The sequence below is a fragment of the Apus apus genome, chromosome 4, assembly GCF_020740795.1.
Source record: "Apus apus isolate bApuApu2 chromosome 4, bApuApu2.pri.cur, whole genome shotgun sequence".
Classification (NCBI taxonomy): Eukaryota; Metazoa; Chordata; class Aves; order Apodiformes; family Apodidae; genus Apus; species Apus apus.
In genome coordinates, this window is record NC_067285.1 from 90,602,323 (window position 1) to 90,615,268 (window position 12,946).

The 12,946-nt window shown below is 40.0% G+C and overlaps 1 protein-coding gene across 7 annotated transcripts in view; it reads right to left on the reverse strand.

The window, feature by feature from the left end:
- Positions 1-12,946, reverse strand: part of LIMCH1 (LIM and calponin homology domains 1) — a 179,294-nt gene that overhangs the window by 36,060 nt on the left and 130,288 nt on the right. For 5 of the 7 annotated variants that reach the window (XM_051617427.1, XM_051617426.1, XM_051617425.1 and 2 more), the window contains 7 exons: positions 12,397-12,651; positions 10,746-11,090; positions 9,712-10,047; positions 8,915-9,148; positions 7,681-7,929; positions 6,882-6,917; positions 1,425-1,551 (listed from right to left, as the gene is read on the reverse strand). In XM_051617427.1, coding sequence (XP_051473387.1) covers positions 1,425-1,551; positions 6,882-6,917; positions 7,681-7,929; positions 8,915-9,148; positions 9,712-10,047; positions 10,746-11,090; positions 12,397-12,651 — 1,582 coding nt within the window. The remainder of the gene's footprint in view (positions 1-1,424; positions 1,552-6,881; positions 6,918-7,680; positions 7,930-8,914; positions 9,149-9,711; positions 10,048-10,745; positions 11,091-12,396; positions 12,652-12,946) is intronic. The other 2 variants (XM_051617424.1, XM_051617428.1) reach the window with 2 other exon arrangements.

Sequence of the window (12,946 nt, forward strand, 5' to 3'; positions counted from 1 at the left end):
TATGAGGTTATTTCATTAATTACATGGTTTTCCAAATATGGTAATTGCATTTTTATTGGTAAACAGCAGAAGGTACTCCAAGCATAACTTGTTTTATCAAAACCAGGAACAAACCTTGTCACTTTTAATTGAGCTTAAACCCACAAATTATTGACGTTACACTCAAAGGAATGCTCATTAAAGCATTTCTTCACATGACCTACATATATCAGTCTATAATCCCCTTCTTGAAATATAGGCCTTTCATTTTCCTCAGTTACTAATTATTCTCAAAGTGCCAAATGAGTTTCTTTATTCAGCTACTCCCACTATTGCCTATTGTTTGGAAATTAGTTTTTCATTAGCAAATTTCATAACACAAGGCTTCCTCCTCTTTTTGTAATTAAAAACCAGACATGTTTATCTTTTCCAGCTCTGATGCTTTAGAATAACAACAATAAAGAGAAGCCATGAAACTGTTAATTGTTGGCAAATTTACAGCATGAGCGTATAAAAAAATATCAGACCATGAACGTGGTGTCTTCTCCAGAAAGCACTTTGAATGTCAAGGACATTCCAGTAAGGGCATTTTCAGTCCCCCTTCAGAACTTTTAGTTCAGTGTAAAAGGTGCAGAGGGCCTGGAAAACTTATGCACTTCAGCTCAAAGGATTTTCCATTCAGCAGTATAGAGTTCTCAAACCTCTTGAATATCTTTGTACTTGTTCTTACTTCTGCTAGCAAATTATGGCTTCCCACACATACAGACCTCCAAGCTGAAATCCTTCATTCTTTACTATGGATTTATTTCTTAGTTATATATACTATTCTTTTTTTGGACTTTTCATTTAATTTTCTACCAAATACCTCTCTGAAATGTTTCCTAGCAGCTGTCCTTATAGTGAGAAGTTACTGTACTAGCTGCTTGAAGAGATGGGGTATTCAGGGTTTTTTTTAATTTAAAAAATATGCCCCAAATTCCTCATTTAAAATCTGTCTTCAGGCATGCACAGGACTGATACTAAAACTCCTAATACTAACTTATCTGCAAATCACGCTTTTCTGTCCTTGCCAATTTGCTGAAAACAATGTCAAATGCCAGGGCGGCCTAAAAACACATTGAGGAAAGAGGGCTTTGAAAGGCTTTGTAACCCTAGCAGGGTGTAGCTAACTTGAAGGGTAATTTGTTTGCTTGGACCAGATGGAAAATGCTAGCATTTTCTGTATCTGTGCAAATTTGTTAAAGCCAAGTCCAACCTATCTGTTCGCTACCCTGCTTAGAACTGTATTTTATCACTTTGGGCATTTACTAAAAGTTAGAGAAATCAGCAGTTAGAAGCTGTCCTGCTTCCATTTTTACCTAATAACTGTAGCTTTAGCAGGTTGCACTTTTTTGCCTAGCTAGTTGGCCTCAATGCCAGCACTGCAGATGATGTGGCATACTCACATCTTGCCATCTGGTCTCATCCTCTTTCAGCTGGTTGTGCACGTTCTGCAGTTTCTCATGGCGAGCTTTGCTGTGAGGCTGAGTCACAGCTTCTTCTTCACATCTCATGTCAAACATGCTCATACTCCTAAACACAAGGGGAATAAGAAGTGGTGCAGCTTTATTTAGAGGCTTGTATTCCTTCAGCTTGTTAGTTAGAGCCACATGAGGGTGCTACAGCAGAATCAGATATCTGCACCGTTACAAAGCTCCCAAAAGCAGCAGTCTCCTAGAAGGACCAGTTAGCATCCATACAACTCCCATATAGTTCTCCAGGTATTATACTCCTCAACTTTATCTTGTTTTTGTTAGGTGACAACAAGTTTGTCTCTCACTAAGAAGCACAACTAACATTAAGTCTCCTTCAATAGCTCTTATTAAAATAATTCTCTTCAGAGCTGAGTTCAGAATATTTTACTTTCTCAAAATTTGTTTCCAGTGAGTTTTCAAGATCCCTCCAATTAACACCACAGATAGCAGTTTGCATTTCAGTGTAAAACAAGGGAGGCTTGAGAGGTATATTAAGTGCAGCACAGCTGGCTAAATGCTATTCCTCCAAAACCAGGAGAGCCGGCCCAGAGAAGTACATGCAGCACAAACAATACGGTACTTCCTCCTCTCCCTGCCCTGCCTCAAAGAAACTCAATGCTATCAGCACCAGCTTATTAATACAGATAAACTAACAAGGAAAAGCTGACATTCAGAGCGAAACAGTTTCTATTCTCTAACAGTTTCACATTCTATTTTTGTCCCTGACCTCTGGAGAATTTAAGGGGAAAAAGGTCATGGTTTGATGTTATACATTCATTCATATTATGAAAGAACTTTACATGAAAATGAAGTACTTACTGCTCCTCCCCTACTACCTATTATTAGTAAAGAATGACCTCAGTTGTGCCATTAAAAGCAAACAAACAAAAAAAAAAAACCACAACAAAAAGCCATGCAGTTCCACATGAAGTAATTTCACAGCAATCTTCAAAAGATAATCTGTAGCTTTAGGTGAGCCAACAAGCCAACTAGCAGGAGAAGCACCCAATGAAGATAAAATTGTAGGCAACTGTGTCCACAGTAATCAAAGTGAATAGACGGGGAAAGCTGTGCATGTATGTATTTAGCCAACATTTGTATTCAGGCGAGCAAAGACAGGAACAAACCAATCTCAAGGGAAAACTAAAAGGTCTGGACAGTGGATAGAAAAGGCCATGCACAGATTCCATCCTATTAGTAGGTATTTACTCAGAAATGAAAGACACAATACACATCCTATTGCCTTTAAGCATGAACAGTGAGGTTAGCATATTATTATGCTTCAACCCTTAAACAGAATGCTGAGGGACACATTCATTTGGATTTCTCTGTGAGTAGTTTAAGGGTTGCATTGCTCAGGATTGGACTGGAGCACTCCCAAATAGCAGAACCTAAAGAGATAGCAAGTTTTGTTGTTTTTAAGACTAAAGGTATATCAGCTACTAAGGAACATTTAAATATCAGCCATATATTTGCAGATTAGTGAGGCAGGTTGGGAGATGCACTTGTAATTAAGCCACATTTACAGGGTTTATTCCAGTTTATGAGCTTTTGAAACTCAGACTAAGAAAAGTCTTTAGTACTTGCCACCTTGTGCCCACTGGGTCAAACTGGTAGGGCAGCTCCCTTCTTATATTCTTTTCTCACACCAGATAATTTTTCATTCACACACACTAGAAGAAAAGACTTGAAATGGTAGTAACTGGCTCTAGCAGAGTGCATGAGTACTCACCCTCTGCCATTTGGCATGGGAAAATAAAAATACTTTCTACCAAGAGTCCCCTGATGTCCTGATGAAAGGCTAGTATTTATACTCCTGGCACTCAGGTCTCTAGGGGTGCACAGAGACAGCAAAACCAAAGGTTTTATGGCTATTAACAATGCAATAAAAAAAGGGAACTTTGGAAAAGGCTTCAACCTAGGCCAGGAATCAAACTATACACTACAAACCCACATGCACCTTCTACTCCAGTTGTCATCTGCTGCTGCTGGGCATTCGCTGCCACGGATAAGCAACCAGACAGGTTCAAACATTAACTCTGCAGCAACATGTTATTGCATAAATGTATCTTCCCAAAAGAGCAATGTGAAAGAGTCTCATCCCAAAGCACTGTGCTCTGCTCAGACCAACATGTACAAACTGTTAAGGAAAACCACCTACTATCTTGAATACATGGACAAGGCCAAGTGAAAGACCTACATTGACTTCTCCGCTGGACAAGTTCATCCTTAGAAAAGAATGAGGCCAAAACGCTGAGCTTCTGCCAAAAGACACTTTCACTATTAGTGAATAATTTTGTCCTATTTCTTTCTTATATAAACTACAGATGGCTACAGCCCATCCCTAACACCTGCATGAACATCAGTAGATTTACTACTTCTTTCAACCATGCACTGGACCAGCAGTCACACAGCATGCAAGTACTCAGGGGGAGATGAACCTGCATCAAATTAATGTTCATAAATTTTCTGCCTTTAGCAAAGCTCTGGGGGTTGTATCCAAATTCTGTCTGGAAGCAAAAAGCCTTTCCACTGACCAGTGTACCAGACCTGCTGTTCTACCAAAGATGTAGGAAACTGCACCATGTAAACCACCAGTGTATTTTGGAGGACTAGAGCTTTGGGATTTACTTTATTCTCACAAATTACAATTGTTCTTGTCGGTGATATCATGCGGAAAATATTTTTTTATAACAGGTCTAAACAAGTGATGGATTAAAAAAGTTCTCAAGGACTTGAGCATTCACGCTATTTAATATGAAGGGCAAATTAAGGTTAAAACCTTTTTGTTAATAGAGTATGTTAAAAATCCAAGGCATTTATTACATGGCTGCATTACCATTTTACAGACATACTAAGTCTTAAGAAACCTCAAGAAAACATAAAAAGTGACAAGTTGGCCAAAGAATCAGACTCTGGTAAACAAATAATCATAGAATGGTTAAGGCTGAAAGGGACCTTAATGATCATCAGGTTCCAACCTCCCTGTCATCAGGATGGACACCTCACACTAGACCAGGCTGGACAAGCCTCATCCAACCTGGCCTTAAACACCTCCAGGGAGGGGGCATCAACAACCTCCCTAAGCAACCTATTCCAGTGCCTTACTAGCCTCATGGTGAAGAATTTCTCCCTAAGGTCTAACCTAAATCTATCCTCTTTCAGTTTAAACCATTACCATTTGTCCTATCACTACAACCTCTGGTAAACAGTCCATCTTTCCTGAAGGCCTCCTTCAGGTACAGAAAAGCTGCTATAAGGTCTCCCCAGAGCCTTCTCTTTTCCAAGCTGAACAGCCCCAACTCTCAGCCTGTCTTCATAGCAGAGGTGCTCCAGCCTTTTGATCATCTCCGTGGCCCTTCTCTAGACCCCTTCTCCAACAGGTCCACATCTTTGCTGTACTGAGGGCTCCAGAGCATTAATCAGTGTTCCAGGTAGGGTCTCACAAGAGCAGAGGGGCAGAATCACCTCCCTCATGCTTCTGGCTATGCCTCTTTTGATGCTACCCAGTACACAATTGACTTTCCAGGCTGAGAATCACCAGCAGCTCACATTGAGCTTCTTATCTACTGCCACCCCAGGTTCTTCTTCAAAATTCTCAGCTTACTGTAATTCCCTTGTCAGGCTTAAAGTATAAAGCCTAAGTCTAAACTCACACTGGACTGTCACACTACCACCAGACTTCACACTAAGTATTGCTTCTTCTGAACCTTGAGACTGACCAGGGCTGATGGCAACACCTCGCATTCACTAACCAGCAAAAGTGAACTTTGTCAGTCTAAGAAGGGAGTTTCTAGTTTTGCCACTGTAATAAACAACAGCTAGTCTACATCTGAATTCAAGTCACAGTGTTTTAAAAGGAGACTTGACAAATGTTTTGGAAGCATTTTAAATGTCAGTTCAAGTTATTTTCCTACTTGAGTCATATTTTATTAGATTCTTCATAAGTACTTCATCTGCAGAAGAAAAAACACAGTCTTACGTTTATAAGAACTTTAAAGACAGTTTAGGGAAATAGTTGCTTTGTAAACCATAGCACATCTGGGAAGGATGTCAAAGAGGCTTGGAAATTTATTGTTTTGCCTTTAAAAACAAAATTAGAATAAATGTAGAATAAACAACAGGGTTTATTCATCTTTGCTATACTCAGGTTAAACAACCAAATGCCATGCTTCTCTGATGGCATCTCCATGTACCTCCTCTCATGTTTGCATTTAATACAGACATGCAAAAATGTGGGGAAAAAAATGAGCAAGTCAATCACATAGGTAGGCTTTCTGAAACAGCAGGGAAGTCTCCATTGTTAAGTATAACACTTGTGTTGTTATGCTCTTTTTATCGCATCTCTTAATTTGATTGAAAAGACTGAAAAGATTTCTGCTGCTTGAAAATTATCACATTCACTCTGTGGTCAGAGGACACGGGCTTTGCAAAGCATAAAGGTATTACAGATCCTGTGAAGAATATTCAGTCCATTATTCTAGCTTTTATCTTTAGAGGAACGGGTGAAAAATCAGTTAAGACTCTTTAAATATATTTGTTATTAAAAAACCCTCTATGCTATTTCTTTTTTGTTATTTAATCTGGGAGACAGAGGTCATGTGCACTTCTGTGAACAGAAGAAGGATATTAAGGACATTATTATGTGGGTAGTTTCCAGCTACTTCTTTGCTTCTAAATGCCTCAGCTTTGTCAGAATAGCTAATACTTTCACAGAGATTACTAAATGGCATTGCATACTATTCTGAACTACAGTTTACATGCATGCACACACAATTAAAATATGTTTGAGTGCAAGAAGCGTCAGTCCTACTCCTGTGAAAAGTAAAGCACTAAGGTGAAGGGCTTAAAAAAAGCGAAAGTACCTTATTAAATTAAACCAAATGTAGAAGAGATTCAAGAGAAAATTTTTTAAAGGTAATAAAGGAAAAACTGAAGGTATATTTTCCTGGTAGTTATTCACAATGTATTTTATTTTACTTTGGGGTTTCTTTTTTTCTTCCTGTATAGGTCATACTTCATTTTTTAACTCAACACCCAGCCCAGATTCAACCCAACTCTCTTTACCAGTAGCTGATTAGAGGCAATGAAACTCATAAGAAAAAAACAAAAAAGAAGAAAAAAAAAGGAGGAAACAATATTTTAAGCAGCAGCCAAACATTAGTGTTATGCTCAGTTTTTACAGGCTTTTATATAAAAACTCTTTTTAGCTGCAATGTAAGCCATATCGCATTCCATTTTTCAGTGTTTTTCTGAAAAATTTATTTGCTGGAATACTGCAAAATAATAATAATAAGGCATCAACTGCATTTTAAATTAGTAGGAAGATGGGAAAGCATGCAGTGTAAGTTGTTTAAAATAGAATCTTGTGAACACAAGACAACTTACTCTGCGTCATCAGACACAGCAGTTCTGGGGCCGTATCTACAAGACCAAATATAAAATTAGAGTGTTGATAAAAACATTTAGTACTAATTGTAACTGTCACGTGCCCATCCAACCTGTACTAGTAAAGCCGACCAAAAAAGAATCATTCTGCTCACGGATTATGCATTTAGCAAACAAGACTTACCTAATCATCCGTAGGTTGAACTACATAACACCACCCAACCCCCCCGACCTCAAACTAGTGTCCCCATTATAAAAATCTGCTGAACTATACCTAGCATGGGTATCGAGAATAGTTATTGAAAATAGACAATATATTAACATTTACATTAAGTACCACACATGCAACAAATGGAGACAAATCTTAAGTTACATTCCATAGCAGTGCTCAGAACCATCATTACTGAAGCAGGGAAGAGACAAAAGACAGGCATAAAGTGAGCCACCAGATTTCTTTTTTTTTTTACATCAAGTACAAAAGTCAACAGTGCAACATTTTCTGATCGTGGAGAAGCAAGATACACATCTCTGAGGATGACCAGAGTCCAGCTGAACCTCTGCTACTCAAAATATTTTTTTGGTAATTCACATATATACTGTAATAATACATTTCTTTTAATTATTTGTAGAAAAGAGAGCAATGCATTACACAGCTACTCTCCTTCTTTCTAAAAATTGTATGATTGACATACAGTATTTTAGAATAGACTGAAAACACCCCAGGCAAAGCAAAATCTGAATTCTGAAGTGTGCACATAGGGGTGTACAAGCCACGTGATTCACACCATACAGAGCTCACGTTTGCAGATGCTCATCCTTGGATGCCAATGTTTCCATTTTGTTCTCCTCAGGAACCTCCTGAAGCTTGGATGTTTGATCAAAGTGGACTTCATTACGGCTACCTTCACCCACTTGGGCAGTACAAATAGACTCATCTTGTCCTGCAGGAGGGAGACTGCATTTTTCCTGCCCTTGCTGCTGTTCTTGAGGCAGTTGTGTTACAGGTTTTCCAGAGCTATTATTGCACACTTGTGGACTTTTTTCAGGCCTGAGTGAGCCAAAGGCAGCAGTGCAAAGAGACGCATTAAGCAACATTTGGAAAATCATATATACATAATGAAAAGCATAAATATAAGTTAACAGAAAAAAACCCACAAACCCAAATAGCTGATAGTTGACAGGCTAAGTGAGGCAGGTGCATAAACAATAATTTTAATAGAGAGCTTGTACTTCTATTCCTTTATGTCAGAAACACAAACAGTCCTGGGCACCATCAAAGACTAAACTATTAAGTGCATATTTTAACAAAAATATGCAACATAAGATCTTCTCAACACCAAACCACTGTTTAATCTTACAGTAGATGACTGAGGTTTTTCTTCTGAGTTGCACACTAATTTTTCATCTAGGTATGCAGAGGTGCATGCTTATCCTTTCCTTCTCATGTAATTTGAAGAGGTTGATGAGTAAGAACCCTTCCACTCTTCCTCGCATGTAGCTGAACCAGCCAACACACAAACCATGTTCAAAGACTTAAACCGCCAACTTCCCCACATAGCCTTACTCATCTGAAGAAAGGTGCTTAGCAAGACACTGAACCTTATCAGGAAGGATCTTGGGATCTCTGGATTTCCTGTTTGGAAGTCACTGGTACCAGTTAAGCCACAGACAAGCATCTACTCTACCATATCCAGCGCCTCTATTTCCAGCTGGAATTATTTGGCATTATTAGCACATATTTAACCAGGAACCTCTGCAAATATAACACAATCTTGCTACACAAATCTACTTCCACATGCTGTTAGAATTTTGCATCTGGTAGAGAGCTCTGCTCCAAGTCTTTACAGGGTTCCACTGAAAGGGCCAGAAACCCTGCATTTGCCTTCTTTTGAGCAGAAAGGGTCAGCACAGAATTAGAGGACAACTACAGAAGAAACTGCTGCTGGGCCAACAGCTGCTCCTACAGATCAGGACATCTTGTCAAACAGCCCACAGGGCCAGCTACATGGGAAAGAGAATCACAGGTTTCTTACCTCGTAGTTTTCTTCTCAAGTTCTCTAGCTGTGCCCTGTTTACTCTGTTGCTTTGAAAATGGCATGGGAAGAAACTGCTTAACACTGGGCCCAGGCTGTTTTAGGAAAGCTCCAGTCCTTCTGGCCAACATGTCATCTCTTTGTGGGTCTGGAAATTTCACTTTGTTTTCTGTTCCACCACTCTGCTGCTGAGGGGTTTCAAGCTGTTCTTGGCTTTCTTCTCGTGTGACAGTACTGCTCAGAGAGACAAGTAACATTGTTCCATGATAATGCTCACTTGTACAGCCCAAGGCAAGCAGCTTCTCAGGCAAGGTGGGGTACTGTTACTCAAAACACAGTTGCAGAGTGATGGACAACTAGGCATCTTTAGCTACAGGGCAGGGAGTGAGAGCAAGAGGGAACTATGTTGAACACCACATGTAGGTGTTACGTTAGAAGTTGGGGATTGCATAAAAATCTATATGAGGAATTGTTCACTTGGAAGATGGCAAGTAAGCCTGAACAAAGCACCAACGATTGCAAAAGAAATCCCCCCAAAAGATAAAAGACTGTTTTAATGCTGAATAGCAATTAACAACTTAAGTACTTCAATATTATGAAAGAAAACAGACTGGTTTATGTTCATAGGATACATTCTTGTAAGTAATTTCATAAAACAGAACACATGCCATGATGAATGAGTAAAACATATCTTTAAAGGCCGTGTGAAGAATGGAACAACATTGCTGACTGATCCAAGCTAACACCACACACAAACCAGGCATGAGGCTCAGAGGGATCTGCTTCTGTTCTCTGACCTTTCTGCTTCCCATGGAGTCTTCAAGTCCCTCTCACAAGCCAATACTGCCTCCCCTTGCCACTGCTGCAGCCGATGAGCTGCTGACAGGGGAGGACAATATTTGGTAACAGGGCTAGTGGTATGTCTCTGAAAAGTTCCCATCCTTCTAACCAGCATATCATCTCTCTCAATGTCTGGTAAATGCCTTTCACATTCTTCTTCTGTGCTTTCTTGCTGTTTGTTCAAATTGGATGGGGTTTGTTTCTCAGAGATAATGCCAAGATCTGGGACAGGTGATGGCATCCTCCTGCAAGAGTCATCTGCACCTGACTTGGCTACCTCACTAGTGATGAAACTGAGAGGAGAGGTGAGATAAACAAAACATGTTAAGGTCAAATGAAAGGTAAGAAGAGGAGTCCTTCAACTCAGTTTGCAAATGCTTTACAAACACACAAACTTAACTGAAAGAGCTGTTTGCTAAAAGCATTCATTAATAAGTCTTACTTCAGCCACAGACCAAAGTACTAAAGAAAATTCAAATAAATGTAAGATTTGTTAATGTTAATTTCCCAGAGCTGCAGTTCTCTTCTAGATACAAGCTAGAAACACAGGGTATCAATACACCTTCGTTTCAACATTGTATCTTCAAAAGGAAAGTAAATCCAATAGGTTTGAAGAAAGCATTTCTTGAACATCAGTAAGGCCAGCAAGCTGAGTAATGAATTTCTAACGTGCTGCAAGCAGGCAGAGCAAAGCTGCTGGGATTCAAGAAGCAGAAAAAGCTTGAATGACAGCTCAGACTCTTGAGATTCCAGTGATTTCACTGTCCATCAGAAATTCTGAGGCAAGCTCTCAAAGACCTTTGCACAGCATTGTTTCGCATAACCCTAAACACATTAAGATACTGTGAAGGCACCAGATGACTTCTGAACAAGGCTGTGCATGTAAACAGCTCTTAGGTCTATGCTGCAGTTCACCCCCATGCAGATCAGCACCCTGCAAGAACAGATCTCATTCCCAGCTTGGCAGCGCTTCCTAAGCCACACCAAATACCTGGACTCATTCTGTGGCTTAGATACTCCATCTCTGTGTTCAGCACACCCAAGGCTGCCAACAGTGGTTGAAGGAGAGCTTTCAACACCAGAGAGACTCTCTACACCATCCTTCTTGCTTTCCTCTTCAGTATCACTCTTGGATGAAGCTCTGCCAACAACGAGCTTGTCCCATTTCTGTTGATCAATCTCAGTTACAGGCCCAAAATGCACAAACTTCTGTTTGGGGCTACCGGCCTTTTTGTTTGCTCTGGTCTTGCAGATAGCAAAATCATCATGGTCTGCTGCTTTCACTGTGATTTCAGCTAGTGGCAGAGTGTCACTGGGACATTTGAAATCTTCTTCACTAGTATGAATGAGGAATAAAAGAATTGCCCCCAGATAAGACCCCAGAATAAAGCAAATTAAATGCTCCTAAGGTTTTGTAGGGGTTTTATTTTAAAATTCAAGGACACAGGTACAAAGAACTGGGGTATACTGAGACCAAAATGACAGTTAAAATTTGAAGATATCACAGACCTCTTGGGGAAGCTCTTGCAGCACATCCATGGAAGCCCTTCCTTAGGGGAAGGAACATAGCACACAGCCCATTCCAGACTCAGCTCTTCACGCTGTAAAGTCATAGTTCCCTTATTTGCTCATGTAGACCTGAGCCATGTGTTACATGGGACTGCAGAAGCACCACAGAGACCCACCTTGTCATGGGGGGATTCCAGTGGCACCAGAGCATCAGGAAGGGCAATTTACTTATCCTAATCCAAAGGGACTGAGTATTTTAATAAATCACCTCAAAAGTAATACAGAGAATACTAATATATTTGAGAAAAGAGAATGACTGAGTTTCGATGGTTTGTATTAGAGCTAAAATTACACACAGTAACCACACTGTTAGAAGAATACCTGAACAGATAGCCACCTTTAACTGGAAAATGGCCTGTGCCTAAACAGGAAGGCAAAGAGTTGTTATCCTTTCCTCCTGGAGTCACAAATCACCTTCATATGTTATAGCCCACCTCCACAGGGAAATAGCTTAGAATAACTGCTTTATACCAGCTCTCTTTGTGGAGTCTTGGTTTACAATAAGGGCATGTCTACACCATATAACCAGCCTCCTGCAACTCCTGCTGCAGTGACAAACAGTGCTGGTGTATTTACTCAGCACTGGAGTACATTGCCATACAGATATATTAGCTCAGGTCTCAAAAGCAGTAGTCAAATTGATGCAAATAGAAGCTGATCCTCAGTTAATACCTCCACAGTATAACATCCTAGGTCCTGAAGATAGCTTGGCCAGCAGCAGCACAGTGCTACTGAGTTAGCGGTGCCACAGGGACCTTTGCACTATCCAAAGCAGTTTCAAAGCAGGTTGATCCATGAGACAAGAGGGACGTTTCTAGTATGACATTAAGAGTGCCCACCAGGGGAGTGACCATGAAACTACTATAGTAGTTCTAAATGGACACACTTTCATTTAATGTTGGATAGATAGCATTCCTGTACAGATTTTGGACTCCTGTAAATATATAAGTAGGTGAGGACTGGTTGTCATCAAGTCATTCTTCAAGCTTAAAAACACAAGCACGCACAGCTGATCAAGATATGCCAAACATGCTTCCTAGGGTGCCAATCTTGCCCACAGACAGAAACCGTACCTGGGCTCCCCTGAGGGTTTCAGTCTTTTCCAGGTCTGCAGATCTGCTTTTGTTACAGAAGCATTCACAAAAAGCACATCTTCTTGTAGCTGAGGAAGGGTACTTTGAGATTTCTGTTTAGCCAAATCGTCTCTCTCAGTAACAGGCACTTTCACCTGCTGTTCCTCCTCTGACTCAGTCTTCTCAGTCTGCAGAAGTGGGTTCTCTTTTCTTGTCACTATTTGCTTTGCTGATGCCATTTGCACCCTTCTTCTTCTAATTTAAAGCACATTCAGGTTCAGCAAGAGAAGATATTTTGAGGTAGCAATGATAAGTCAGTGTCAATAGAACAGGTTCACAGCAAAAAAAGATAAAACTGAATTTACAAGCAGATTAACTTTAGGAAGTAGACATGGAATAATTTGAAGTTGAAACCTCTCATCTATGCTACCCTGCTCATGCACTACTGAGACCACTTCATCACATGACTTCTACTCCTAGCTCAAGGAAGGAAAATATTTAAGTTAGTACTGTATTCAGCATGTCTGCAATAAGCTTTCTCATAAATAGT